This window comes from Uloborus diversus, chromosome 1, assembly GCF_026930045.1.
Source record: "Uloborus diversus isolate 005 chromosome 1, Udiv.v.3.1, whole genome shotgun sequence".
Lineage (NCBI taxonomy): Eukaryota > Metazoa > Arthropoda > Arachnida > Araneae > Uloboridae > Uloborus > Uloborus diversus.
Genome location: NC_072731.1, coordinates 137,471,846 through 137,486,553, shown reverse-complemented (window position 1 = coordinate 137,486,553; position 14,708 = coordinate 137,471,846). Strand labels below are relative to the sequence as shown.

General features: G+C 31.9%; 1 protein-coding gene across 1 annotated transcript; it reads right to left on the bottom strand.

The window, feature by feature from the left end:
• Positions 1-357: 357 nt before the first annotated feature.
• On the bottom strand, positions 358-14,490 carry LOC129235257 (transmembrane emp24 domain-containing protein 2-like). The gene is made up of 3 exons (XM_054868974.1): positions 14,207-14,490; positions 8,147-8,339; positions 358-485 (listed from the first exon to the last, which is right to left on the bottom strand). Exons 1-3 carry the CDS (start codon positions 14,399-14,401, stop codon positions 358-360), a joined length of 516 nt encoding a protein of 171 aa, XP_054724949.1. The 5' UTR covers positions 14,402-14,490.
• Positions 14,491-14,708: the final 218 nt, after the last annotated feature.

The window sequence follows — 14,708 nt, the reverse complement described above, 5'->3', positions numbered from 1 at the left end:
ATAAATTGGTCCCAAGTTGTGCAGATTAGAGAGAAATCAACTATTGGACAAACATGATACTTTTGCAGAGACTCTGCTTTCAATTTAAGAAAATTTTATACTGCACAGGTTCACTCCTGATTCAAACCTTCATATTTGGTTACAGGGTGTTTACATACCTAAGTGTGGTATCAAAATTGAATCGGATAGCAAGGCAATTTCAGACATCAAGTGGAGAGATTGGGAACTATTGCCCCAAATACAGTCAATAAAAATATTTCTTTCTTGAAAAAAATTACTAAAATAAATTATGTTTTCATAGATCAAAATTTAAAGATTTGAGGAATCTATTAATGATTACCAATAGCAAATGTTGTTCTAATGAAATTCATACTCACTGGCTCTGTGAATTCTGTCCCTTACAGCCATATATTCCTGTTCATGCTTTACAGAACTTAAAGAAGTTGAAAGTTCTTTTATCATTTCTTCAAGTTTATTTTGGTGTGCTAGGTAACAAAAAATTCAAATGAAATGTAATGTAGAGCAACAAATAAATAATAAACCAGAACAAAGTTTTAATTTTGTTATAAATAACATGTGAAGTCCATTATAACCAGACTATTCTAGTAGTCTGATTCTAACTTGATAAATTACGCTTTGTCTTATGGGTGGAAAATTGGGTAAAACTTACACACATAGTATACATTTAAAAAAAAGTATCATAGCACTTTAATGATCAGGATCAAATTTGTAGACACGTCAAAGGATTTAATGTTTAGGGTCATTCCATGAAAATGTCAACCTGAGCATGCAGGCCAAAATTTCAAACTCAATCAATATTAATGTGTTATACATAATTTTAGAGATAACATTCTTAATTTTCGAACCTCGTAAAAGGTTTTTCAAGATGGATGCCGTGCATAGAATAATTACTGCTTGAAGATCTTCAACAATAACAAGTAAGTAAATTTTAACTATAAAGCATTCAAGAAAAGCAACCTGTAATTTTTTAAGCATACATTTGAAGTAAATAATTTCTTTTTTTCAGTTATTGCTTACATTTTGAGATTTCAGTTTCTTTAATTTCTTTCATTGTTAGCCGAATTTGAATTCTGTGTTGAACGGTCAGTTATGTTCGTCACAAAACGTCGTATTTTCCCTTCCACACTTTTTATAGGACTATAAAAAGAAAGATTTTGCTTCATTCTCTTCCCAAGGGCTTTCTAGAATGCATTTAAAATGTTGAATTTTTATTAAATTATTTAAACAATTATCTATCAGCATGACAAACGTAATATATTGATTGTGACGAACGTAATCGCTTGAAACAAACACTGCATCTTTCGAACGTTTAGTTCCATAAAAGATGAGAGAAATGTATATTTTGAAATAATTGTTTTTTCAATGTCACTGCATAATATTTTATAATTTTTACAACAATTGACTCGATTTTGAACACATATTTGTGGAATCGTCTTGGGTTGCATTTTGTAGAAAAATCGGCAGCTCCAAAAAAAAAAAAGAGAGAGAGAGACTTAAAAAGCAGAACAAGAACGACAGGTAAACAAAAAGAAAATGGCAAGAAAAAAAGCAGCAGAGCGAATATTACGGCAAAAAGAAAAAAAGCACACACACACAACGATTAAAAAAAAAAGACTGAGGAATCAAAAATGAGAAGTTAGGAGATGAAAATCAATTTTAGAGCAGCTAGTAAGCCAGCTTTCTAGCTTTGTATAGAGTTATAAACCAATGCAACATCGCCTTCTTCAATATGATAAGTTTACGGAAAGATTCAAAAAGCACGCTCTTCCATGCACCCCAGGAAAAAATAGGCTTCTATATGTCATCTTGAAAATAATAATATTGGAATTACTCAGGCAGAAATGAAAGTCAAAAGTTCCTGGAAGAAGCTTTCTTGAAAAAACAATCCTTAGAATGGATATTGTTCTTATAAAGATTACATTTCTTGATAGCTTTCTGGAAAAAAAAGTTCCACTTATGTGTGATAAAAAAAAGGTGTGTTATAAAGACACAAGAAAAAGTTTCATCTTTTATTCTTTATTACTTGTACATTCTAAACTGCCATTTCAACCATATGTTTTCTCTCACGTCAAGCTCTTGTTCTTTCTGTGTCTGACTTAGACATATTCACAACATGATTTTGTATTTGAATGAAGAAAATAGATTATAAACAGCAAGAAAACTAACAATTACTCGAAATCCGCCTTTTAGCTGTTGCCAAAAACAATAAAAAATAATAGTAATAATAAAGTTAATTTTGATAGTAAAAGTTAAACTAAATTCAAGGCTAAACCTTAGCAATGTGGATTATGCTCTTGAACTTGTCTCAAAAAAATCCTCGAAAACCTGCATTTTTTGAAACGTTTTAAGTGGCCAAAATCTGCAAATATATGCTTACTTAAGCTTTGAAATTAAATTGTTAATTTTATTAACAAAATTAAATTCAAACACTATCATTTTTCATTTTTTCTGGCAACAATAAAAAAACAACTGCCTCACTTCCGTTACACAAAAAGGTTGGGAATCAGCAGTCTTGCATAATATAGACGAACAAGCGAACGGGATTCGCAGAAAATTTTTGGCTCTGCAGAAATTTTTTTTCAAATTGCTAACGTTAATTTTTTTTTCAAGGGAATTTTCAAAAAGATCCCAGTTTATTTCTGTTAAAGCCTTTCTCCAAAAGGATTTTAAAACACATGTGTGAAAAAAGTAACGGTTTTGGCAGTTTTCTTCAGTTGGCCTCTTTCATATTTGAATATAAATTTAATTCTTTATTCAAGGGTGAGTTAGGCAAAATAATTATTTGCAGAAAATTTTCCAGTTAAGATTTGTGTTTGCAGAAAGCTTTTCATTTTATCTAAGTCTGGGAATCAGAAAATCAAAGCTCTCGCATAAGAAGTTTCACTTCAAAACAGAGGAGAAAAAAATAAATTTTGCACTAAGTCAATAAAAAAGCATTTATTTAATCCATGTTGAAAAATTGTTGATATAAGTGTTACTTTTATGACAAAGTATCAGTGCTTACTTATTAATTAATATTTAGACCACATAATGGTCTAAAAAACTACACGATCATCACCGTGACGAACGTAACTTCAAAAGTACGCTCTTCAATGTTATGTTCGTCACACGTCATATTTTGAAGAAATATTCATTTCCGTACATTATAAGCAAAATGAGTATTATTCTGCGTGAAAAATAAAGTTACGGAATGAAAATAATGCATTACACTGCTTTTACAATAATACCTACCTAAACTTTAGAGAAATTGAGAGCTGAATTTCATGTTGCAAATTCAAGGTTGCAAAAATGTTACGTTTGTCACACTATAGTAATTTAGTTTCAAAAACCAATTTATATGATTTACACTGTGTTTTATTGCATGAATATTACACATAAGTTTTATTCTTTCACAAAATTCCACAAAACCACAAGTAAATGATTATTAGATGTTTTAAACTCATGATATGCAACAAAAGTCTCTGAATGTTACGTTCGTCACTATGGAATCACCCATTACATAAATAAAATTTTACAATTGTTCTTTCCAAAACAACTAAAATTATTCCAAACTTTTTTTTTTTTGATTGAATGTACAGCTCCTGCATAGATTGAGAATAAATTTAGCAATATGAGAAACATGGCACACTTGGAGCATCAGGCAGAAACCACTCCAGAACTATAGTCAAGGCAAGAGCAACTTCATGCTTCATTCAAACACCACACATATTTAAACCAAAAACCAGTAAATCGAGTCTTTGTTGAGAAATTTTTTTTTCCCTCTTTTTTTTAATGTCTTGAAAACAATTTATATGCAAATTTGTTAGCATAAGATTTTTTTGGCAATATTGTAAGAATGATAAATCTAGTTATTCAAGAGTTGTCTTGCTTGTTACTTTAATACCCATACTCATACTAATAACACAATAATACACTATAGTATTTACCCCATACATACCATAATCTTCCTGGATTTCCGATTCTTGAAAAGTCCTTCAATTTTGTCTCTTATCAAGATTATAAAGTACGAATTGTCCAAATGGCCAGAATATTACTCTTTCGTTCTTATTTTCTGAATTCCTACACCATATCTATTATACCATTTTGTACAATTTTTATACTGTAGTAGGGCATTTGATGAAAAGATGGTGGGGGGGGGGGAGGATGTTGGGGGAGAAGTGATCAAAAACAAACTATTGTGTAGCTTTCACGAGAAAAGCTCCCTCCGTCAAGTCTGTGCCCGTCTACTGCCATAGAAGCGGACTTCGTTCATTTTCTGCAAAGGTTAGCAGGAAGGCTTTTTAGCACCATTTGGTCACTCGTCTGCTCGCCTTTGTGCAGTCGTACGGGTTTTTCCAACATTTAGTTTCCCTTGGAAAAATGAGACGCGCCTTGTTAGTATAGCAGTAGACAGGCGCAGACATTTCGGCAGTAGCTTTTCTCGTGATGGTTGGACAGTACACTAAAAGCCGATATGAGCAAATGATGATGTGCTCCTCTTTTCTCCTCTCTCGTTTTTCCTTTCTCTCGATTGATGTCAACAATTTGTCGAACAAGCAATTTTTAATTCGATTGATTTTGATTTGCAAAAGAATACATAACTTTTAAAAGATTCTGTTTGCCTATTTTTCTTCATATTTTTGTGGTCTCAATTACCCAATATAAGGCTTCAAAATACAGATTTTTATATCGATTTTTAAAAAAATTTCCCGGGGGACAAACCACCGGACCCCCTGAAGTTATGTGGATGTTCTATATCCGACTTAAAAGACGGTCTCCTGTTATCCTTACCACTACAAAAGGCGAATTTAAAAAAATAATAGGAAGTAAAAAATAAAAATAAGTCCAACAGTGGAATATTACAAATCGAGGCAAAAAAGATTTTCTGCATTAAATATTTTTATGCATGTTATGTGTGTTTATATGCATATACCTGTATGTGTGTCTGCAGGGGCGGCATTTCAGCATTACATTTGGGGGGTCGAGCTTCTTAAATATGTATTAAAGTATGGTACAAAACACACACTGACTAACAAGAGGTGGTCATAAAACTAGTCTAATATTAACAATCAATAATGTTTAAAAACATGATAACTTATAAAATGTATTGAAATTTATGATAAAATCTTAATTCGTTTTATATGAAACACCTTGATACTACAGTTTTTACCTTTTAGTGAATTTTTAATGAATGTTTTTCGGAATTCAAAAGAACAGGAAATCATGCACTAATCCATCAATGCCCAGGGTAGTGCTCTTTTTCCAGTAAAGCTAAAGATAAAAAATTTTTGTACCATGGTACTCCGAAAAAAGGTCCCTAACCCCCTGAGACATAACAATGATCTTGCTCAACTAGCTGAGCTGGTTGGAATAGTTAAAAAATTAATTTAGGTAACAAAGCTATGCATAAAAATACACTTTTCAGATCTTGCTCTTCAAAATTACCCAGGCAACTTTAAAAACTACGAGAGGGACTTTAGTTTTCATAATTGAATAATCTAGCCTCTATCTACAAAACAATGCGTCGTGACTCATTGCAATATTTTATTTTTTGTTTTCAACATCCAATCCAGATAATATAGAGCAAACAATACAGAAAAAAATTCATCAAATCTTGAGTTATTTTCATTAAAAATGAATCTATTAGTTTATACAAAATATTAAATGAATGTTTAACGTTTCATCAACATGGAGATATTTGTTACATATCCTAAATTGATTTTTTTTTTTTTAAATTGGAGCAGAGTAAGATTTTTTTTTTGAAAAGTTGCACGCTTGGTTGAAATAAACATACAAGTTAAAATCATTAACAGTTTCAATTGTAGACTGAACTGAAACTTGAATAGTCTAAAAATAAAGGTAACAGATTGAAGATGTTTTGATAGAGTAAAGCATTGTTAAAATACTTTCCACGATATAAACAAATTAAATAAAATTTAAACGAAGCCATTCATGTTAGAGGGCACCAGCTTTCTCACTATTGAAAGAACTGTTTTGCGATAATTCTGCCAGGCGTCAAATCACTGCTTTGAAATTATCTAGAAATGCTTTATTGTTTTAACTATTGAAGACCATCTTGTGTCACTCCGAGTCATAGTTAAAGAAGGAATTTGTTGATGTGTGATGTTTATTTTTTCAAAAATAGCGTGTATTTTTAAGAAGTTTCTGTGAATGAATGCCCTATGCATTGAGTAGCTGGAATGTTTCTCTACTTGAAGAAAGCAATATACACCCAATAAATAAACATACACTTAAAATATGAGCGTAAAATCAATGTTATGTCCCAAGGAATTTTCTTTTGAAAATCATACACCCCACTTGCTTGCACGGCCTCTCATACTGTATCTACCATCGTTCCAGATGCAGGCCCGGATCTGCGTTCCCATAGATCCCGCAGTGGGGAGGGAGGGCATGTCCTTAAGGGGTCAAACGACCCAAGAAATTGAAAAAAAAAAAAAAAAAGCACTAAGCCTTGCAAATATACACTGCTGGCCATTGGGAAGAGGCCCTACAGATTTTGTTGCAGGGGGCCCGAAATTTATAGATCCAGGTCTTATCGTTACAGTGGGCACACACAATGAGGAATTTAGCCTTATATATAGGAAAATTACTTCTTTAGTTAAAGCTCACCAAGGTTCTATGTCATTTTTTTCTGTGCTGAAAAAGCCAGAAAGTGTTTCATGAATTCAACGGAGAACACTTGTTTGTGCCAGGTAATGTGTCGAGTTTTATCAACTATTTACTGAGAATGAGAGCGATTTTTTTTAAATGAAGAATGATTTGCGATTAACAAACATTGAATTTACCCATTTTTTTATCATTCTGCTCAAAAAAATTTGGGGGTGCGACCACCCCCTCTTGCCCTTCCTATTTGCCGCCCCTGTGTGTCTGTGTGCTAGGGCAATGTGCGAATCCGGGTCCCTTCCGAAAAAACTTTCTGGATACGGCATTGCGGCTGACATATTCAAGTGTAAACGCAGTTCCTCAATGTCTAGGTTATTTTTGAAAAACTCAGTTGATTTTTCAAAATTTATTTCATTTCTGTTTAATAAAAGCAAGAACTCTTGTTCAACTGCAATAACCTGTATGAGTCAAGTTGATGTGAACCGTCCAATAATGTAAGATTGCACCATTTCACTAACCTCAATGTAAAGTGCCTTGTAGTACTTCTTTGGGATTTTGAAAGTGTGCGGTGAGCTGGCTTTGTTCATACATCTTTGGTATACGTCAATTCCGAGGAAGCGAAGGATCACATTTTTGTAAAGGTTTTTCTTTTAAACACAATTCCCAAAAATATTCAAAACTATCACGCCTCCCATTTAATATACAAATCAAACCCTCATATTTTTTTTTTTTTTCAAATCAGTAACATTTAGATGAGCGTGCCACAGCGCTGCACACCGGCAACAGACTTGACCCGTAAGTTTGCGCACTGGGACAAATTCCAAGTGTGCTTGCAGTACCGTAACACTATCATTATTCGCACCACTCGCTTTCAGTTAACCTGCTTATTATCATAATAAATATTTGTTTTAACACATTACTGAATGTATTTTACAAGGTAAACTATCATCAAACAAGGGAAATAAAAGATAAATTTATGAGTTTAGAAAGCATAATGTAACTAATGATTTTCTTGGTTTATTGGGGGGGGGGAGGGGGGAGGAGCGCTATCCCCTCAAAAAGAGAGGGCTCAGGCCCCATGGAGTCGGCACCACTGCTTGAACTAGTTTGATTGAAGATTAAATATTTCAATTTACATAATATTGAGCTTTAATAAAGCCAATTAAAAGAGATTTTTTAAAAATCAATGAATGGTAAAAAAAAAATTGTCAGTTCAAAAATGAGCTTAAAATTACACATAAAATTCACCTTTCAAAATATTAAAATCAACCAGGGTTTCTGAGTTGTTGACAGTTCAGACCAATTTTTTGACACCTGTCCCATCAAAACCCAGTTTTTTAATTAAAAAACCCAGCCCTGAAAATAATTGGTAAAAAAATTAGGAAAATGAAAAATGGCAAACACATTTTGTTTTATTTGTATGATTTTAAATGGATTGACCCTAAATTAGAATACAATGATTGTTTTCAAATATCAATTAGAAACAATAAATCAGCAAGCACAATGTAGTAATGTTACTAACCATCAGTTTCTCCATCACTTGCTTTTGGTGCATCTCCGACATCCATAGAGAACATGACAATTTTAGGTGTCATTGTAGACATAGCATTGCTGAAACAATATGTAAAGACACCATCCATGTGGGCAGCAAAAGTATATTTTCCGTTTGATTCTCGTTCTCCTTGGTAAATTACTTTTCCGTCAGGGCCAGTAATCTGCAATAAAAAGTGAAAAGAAATACATATGGTTGATGCTGAATCTTAGCTAGCTATACTTCAAATCACAGATCAGCCAGCACAGAGGCTTTTCATCAGATCTGAATAATAGTTACAACACTTACAACAGACCTAGGTAAAATTTAAAACTGTGTGAACTCAAATGAGTGATTTTCTACTGAAAAATGTGGTACTTCTGCCATGTCTTATATCGTGGCCAACAGAAAAAACGTAACATTGAAATTGAGTACTACTATGCAAGCAGAATGTTTTTTTAAAAACTAAATCGACTCATTATTACAGAAATTTGTTCAAAAATATCAAAATTTTCCGAAAAAATTTAGAAATTTCCTGCAAACGGTGTTCGCGTGTTAGTCTGTACTATCTTGGTCCGACTGACAACACTCCGACTCACAAATAACTGAAAACTAATTCTGATAGATTTGTACCATTAGATAAACTTTTTTTTAAAGTAAAATCTAGTTGGATCATTCCATATGAAATAAGCAAATTTCACAAAATAGTAGTGGCTGCATGGTAACAGATTTTTCTGAAATTTGTTATACAGGTTCCTTTTATGCCTATATAAAAACATCTAAAATATTTTGGTTATATATTTTTTATTTTAATAGTTACATGCAACTGAAAATTGGTCAAATTGAACAGCATTCTCATAAATGTTAAATGTTGCATTTTTGAGGGCTTTTATTTTATTAACTACTAGTGGTACCCGCACAGCTTTGCCCGTAGTTGAAAATTAAAAGGTCATTCGGTTTGCCTGTATATCTACAAAAAATGGATGACGGATTTCTCACCAATAGGTTATGTTCATTTGCTCTCCCATTCCATGTCATGATAATTTCGAAATTTACTTGTCCATCTTATAATTTTGCTCTGGAAAATGTTCTTAAAATTGAAATAGAAAAAAAAACAAAATCGAATTTTTGAAAAATCGCTTCGAGGTGCACACCCCCATGCTACAAACTAACTTTGGGCCAAATTTCATGAAAATCGGCTGAACGGTCTAGGCGCTATGCGCGTCGCAGAGATCCAGACATCCTACAGACAGAGACTTTGAGCTTTATTATTAGTAAAGATTTAATCAAAACATAAAAGTTATATATAGTTGTAATTTATGGAGTAGGGCAATTCTGATATGAGTAAAATTGTCAAGATTATTATAGTTAACTTTTAACCGTGTTTTAAAAACTGAAAATATTTCAGTTTTCTCATAATTAAGCATTATATTTTTTAATCTCCAGCTTTAAGGAATGTACATAGCTTAGCTGAAATTGAGACCCAATAACATGCTAAGTGTCATAAAAGAAATACCTTACTTTTGAAGTTTTATTTTAACACCTTTTGTCTTTAAAATCGATTTTGAACTTAGTGACATTTTGTAAAATGACAATTTTCCCTTTCACATAGGCCCAAAAATTTACATGAGGGAAACTTTTGACAACTTTCAAATTTTGTAGGAATATAGAACAGTATTTCTACTATTTGCTCGAAGAAATTAGAAATGGGTTTTTGATTTCCAAGCTTTAAAAAAATTTAGAACATTAGCATTTTCTTTGTGTTTTATGTGAAATTGCGAAAGTTCAAAGAATTAGATAAATAACTAAATGATGCAAAAGCAAGTATATCTAACTTTCATTTCAATTTTTTGAAAAAAATGTACTGGCATAGTGTGAAATTTACAAAACAATCAGTGGATAAAATTTATATCTTAAGCAGCAATAATAATAACTTCAACAAATGCATCAGATTTTTTTTCTTTGATCTCTACAAAAGTTCTTTCTTAAAATTTGTGACTTAATTTTTGTAGAAAAATCCAGTTGAAAACATTAAAAATTCTTTCTTAAATATATTTCAAGAAAGTCTAGATATTATTTTTAATAGGTCATGTGTACTATAGCAACGGTTCATGTGGGTTCACGAACTTAATAAGAAAAACACTTATCTGAAAAAATACCGATGCATAAAATGAATGTGTAGAAAAACATTACCTAGCCAAATAGTTGCTATATGTATGTAACATACAAACAAAATTACTGATGTTGGATTTAGCCTGATCTCTAAACTTTTTCTCTTCAAACATATGCTCCTTTCACTGATGATTGAGATAAATCTGAGACTAGGAATTTAGGTGTTCAATTGTTAATTGAGCTGAAACGATGATTTCATATCTTCAAGACAGCTATGGGTACTTCAATAAATTGTTATTGAGCCTAACTTTCAAGATTGATAAGTTTTATTCATGACAAAAAAAAAAAAAAAAAGTGATTGTAGCAGGGAGAAGGAGAAAATATCTTGCAGTTATAAATGGATTATTTTATGTTGTATGCATACTTGTTCTGACGGATAACAGTTTGATAGTTCTATCAATATGCCATAATATGCATTTTTGCCTTTGATAGTAGAATGAAAAGTGATCTGCTTTCCATTGAAAATTATATTCATTGTGAGGCAAATGTTGTTTAACTGGCAATTTTTATTCTGGACAGAAAATCTAAGACTAAAATAGACGAGTATCGCTACCAAAGGAATTCTTTTGTTTTAAAGAACGTAGCAGCAGGGCGGTTGAAATAAATGGGTGTATTTCGTCAAATATACTTATTCACGTACTAAAAGGATTTTTTTTTTGTCTTTTTTGTAAAAGTTTATGTATTTTGTTTGTGTCACCTTTCTTGTGTGTGAGCGATATTCTGATGATACAGGGTGGCGACAGGAACTATGAAAAAAAGTTCCCTGACTTTTCCCTGATTTCCCTGGTTAAGTTCACCAAATTTCCCTGATTTACGTTACCAACCCCAAAGCAGAATACTTTACGATGTTCTGCAACGGAAAATCATTTGACTAAAATTGTTCTGCAAGTACTTTAAGCATTGTACGCGAAAAAAACGTGACATTTTAAACAAGCTGGGTGGCAAAAATCAAAATCATTTCACATAGTTTTTTTTTAACTGGACTGATACTATTTATTTTTGTGGAAATAAGATATTTCCGGAAACATCACAGCTTTCAACCAAATGACTAATTAAAGAGCACTGAATTTGGAAAATTAGTTGATCATGAAAACTATAAAATCAAAAAAACTTTAACAAGGTGTCGAGCCTAAACCGATTGGGATTCTCCTAAAATAGTTTATATGCTTTCCAAAATTCATAGAAAGAGCAAAGATACAAAATTTTATAAAAATCCGAACCTAGGTGTCAAAAAACATTTTTCGGTGAATTTTACATGGCATGAAGGAGCAATTAAAATAATGTTACTAAACAAAGAAATTACTGAAATAATAAATAGAATGAGTTGAGTTTGGGTTGCATGTAATAAAACACTTCAAAACAATTAAAATATTTTCTGGATGCAAAAGGATTGAAATCTTAAGCAAGCCACGCAATTTCCAACGATAGACATGTTGGCATGTTTCCTAAACATGCATGGCGGAAATTGTAGTGGATGAAGATCGATTGAGAAAAACCTACAAAGGACTAATCGAATTCAACATTGCGAGCTTTCCCCCAAATTATCGTAATTTGAGACAATTTTAGTTTTTCTACTAATTTTAAGAAATTTGCAAACTCTACAGATTTTCTGCACCACAGTTTCTGCAGATTTTCGGCATCGCGGTTTCTACAAATTTTCGGCATCGCGGTTTCTTCAAATTTTCGGCACCGCGGTTTCTGCAAATTTTCGCCATCGTGGTTTCTGCAAATTTTCGGCATCGCGGTTTCTGCAAATTTTCGGCACCGTGGTTTCTGCAGAAATTTCAATGAAATTTGCAGAATTTCTGCAGAAAATTTGTCAGTTTTCCTCTCACATTTGAACAGAATTGTTCTGCAGCTCAGGCATCTGTTCTGCGACGTACGTCGCAAATTTAGTAGTATTCTGCTTTGGGGGTTACCAATGATAATGGTTTACTTTCTTTGCTATACTTGAAATCTATATTGTATGTTTGTATAAAATGCAGTATTTTAAACGTTTTAAGTAGTGTAAAGTTGTTGAACTAAAGATATATTTTAAAAAGATGCTACTTTTTAAATAAAATGGTTAAAAAAACATATCAAGTCAATTTTTTTAGGGAAAAAAAGCCTACAAAACAGCATATTCAATTTTTCTACATGGAAAGATTATAGAAAATTAAAAAAAAAAAAAAATACTTTCCTTCCAGAAACCACTTAGCATAAGAATTTTAAGAAACTATTAAAATTATTCTTAAAAACATATGTGTATTTATGATAGAACTAAAAAGCAATTGAAATTATTTTGAACTAAGTTTTCAAACAGTATAATAATTGTTGCAAGAATAAAAAGTAATAGTGAAATAATAGAAGTAATGTAGTTTTTCTTATATAACTAATTGAGATATTTATGCAAAACAGATGAAACCATTTGACATCCATTCATAGGGAGCTTTTCTCTAATCAAGAACATAGGTTTTAATGAATAAATACAGCATTTTAACAATAAAAAAATAAAGATATTTACTTAAGTGCACAAGTTAACTCTATTTTAAATGATTTCAGTATGTAACGAAAAAAAATCTTAGATTCCTTTCGTAAGAAAGAACTTGAAAATGAGAGAAAAAAAAAGAAAAAGAAGATAATTTTAAAATATATAAAAGAAGAATACAACTTGGTTATAAAATTAAAGAATCACTTAAGTCTGAAGAAAAGAAAACCTTTATAATCTGCGGTGACAACAAATAGTATAACGGCAAAAACAAAAGTTTTTATTGAAAGTTCAATTTTAGCAATTAAATTTAAAACACGAGGAAGTAATAACTTTTAAGCTTTTCTAGTATTAATTCGAAAATCAAAGATTTCTTCTTGAAATCGTGATTACAGTATGCTAATTACTTCGAGACAACGGAATAAAGGCAAAGGAGCTAAGGCATTAATGAAGGCTTCCTCTTTGCCTGTATGGTTGTTTATTTTACATAGCATTGGAAGCGTAAAAGGAAATTTCAAGCTAGGTAAAATAAACAACCTAACAGACACAGAAGCAATCTTAGGAAGTTCATCCTGTGGTTAATAAGTAAGATTCAATACTTTGACGTTGAGGAAAAAAGATGCACAAATATGCGGCAGCGTTTAATCGCACCTCATTAATTTTCCTTTTTTTAAAAAAAAAAAACAGATAATTGGCGGAAAATGCGTAGGGAATTAGAGTACTTAATTTTGTAAAGCAAAAAGAAAATTTTTTTTTCTTCATAAAATCAATTTTCCCTGATATTTTGTTATTTTTTCAAATTTCCCTGATAAATAAAGTTCCCTGACTTTTCCCTGATCTCCCTGATCTGTCGCCACCCTGTGATACTTTTTTTCATTATTAATAAAAATTTGAAATATAGTTGCAGTTTTAAAAAGTGGATACTAATAAAACTGAGTCCAGCTACTGGCTACTAACCGAATTTTCCCAGTTTTCAGCTTTTAAAATGAACCGATGAGGTGCAAGTAAAAAAAAGTTTGTTTTTGTTGTAAAATTGTACTTGATTTGTTATATAAATATTATATGCTAAATATTGGAGAAATTGACAGGAAGTGGCCATAACTGGAGCATATACCCTATTATCTTTCTTCATCTTCTGACCTCATTGCTGATGTCCATCTCTTCTTCACATTTAACAAAAGCATGTAATAACAGATGCAACACAAAAATATACATTATACAGGCAAAATATATAAGTTAAAGCTGTAAACGTTTCATTGGAGGGAGGAGGAGGGGAAAGAAGGTAAACAAAAATATTTCCCCCCTCTGAAATATAACATTTATGCTACAAGATTCGTGTCCTTAAAGAAGTAAGTACTAATGTACTATTCTAGCCATTGTAGGAAAATCAGAAAAGTATGAAAAAGTCTTACCTTTACATCAATATCGAGAAACCCTCCTTCTGCTACTTCAAACGTCAGTCCCATTTTTGTGCCGGCGGTCACTTTGTCAAAAAAACATTCCTCTGCGTGAGCATCAATGTTTACAAAGTAGCATTTAACAAATGAAACTAATAAGACAAGAAGAAAACATTTAAAAATCACCGTATGGCCAAAAAGAACAAACATCGTAAAATTATTTTTAGGTCAAAATCGACCAAACTCGTTAAGCCACGTTCATTTACTTTTAATGGACGGAAAGCATCAAAGTGCTGCCATTATGATCATTTGAAATAATGCTTGCTGTACCCACTGAGTAACATAATGAACTGGAGTGTTACTTGAATGGCCCATGTCGGATTTCCAAGTTTTTATTTTCATAATTTTTACTAAAAAATGGGGACGTTTTTAACTTGGGACCAACCATTGGTAACTTTTGGCACAGCAATGATGGCCCAAAAGGGCCTGTTGGAACATATTAGGGGCAAACTGTATT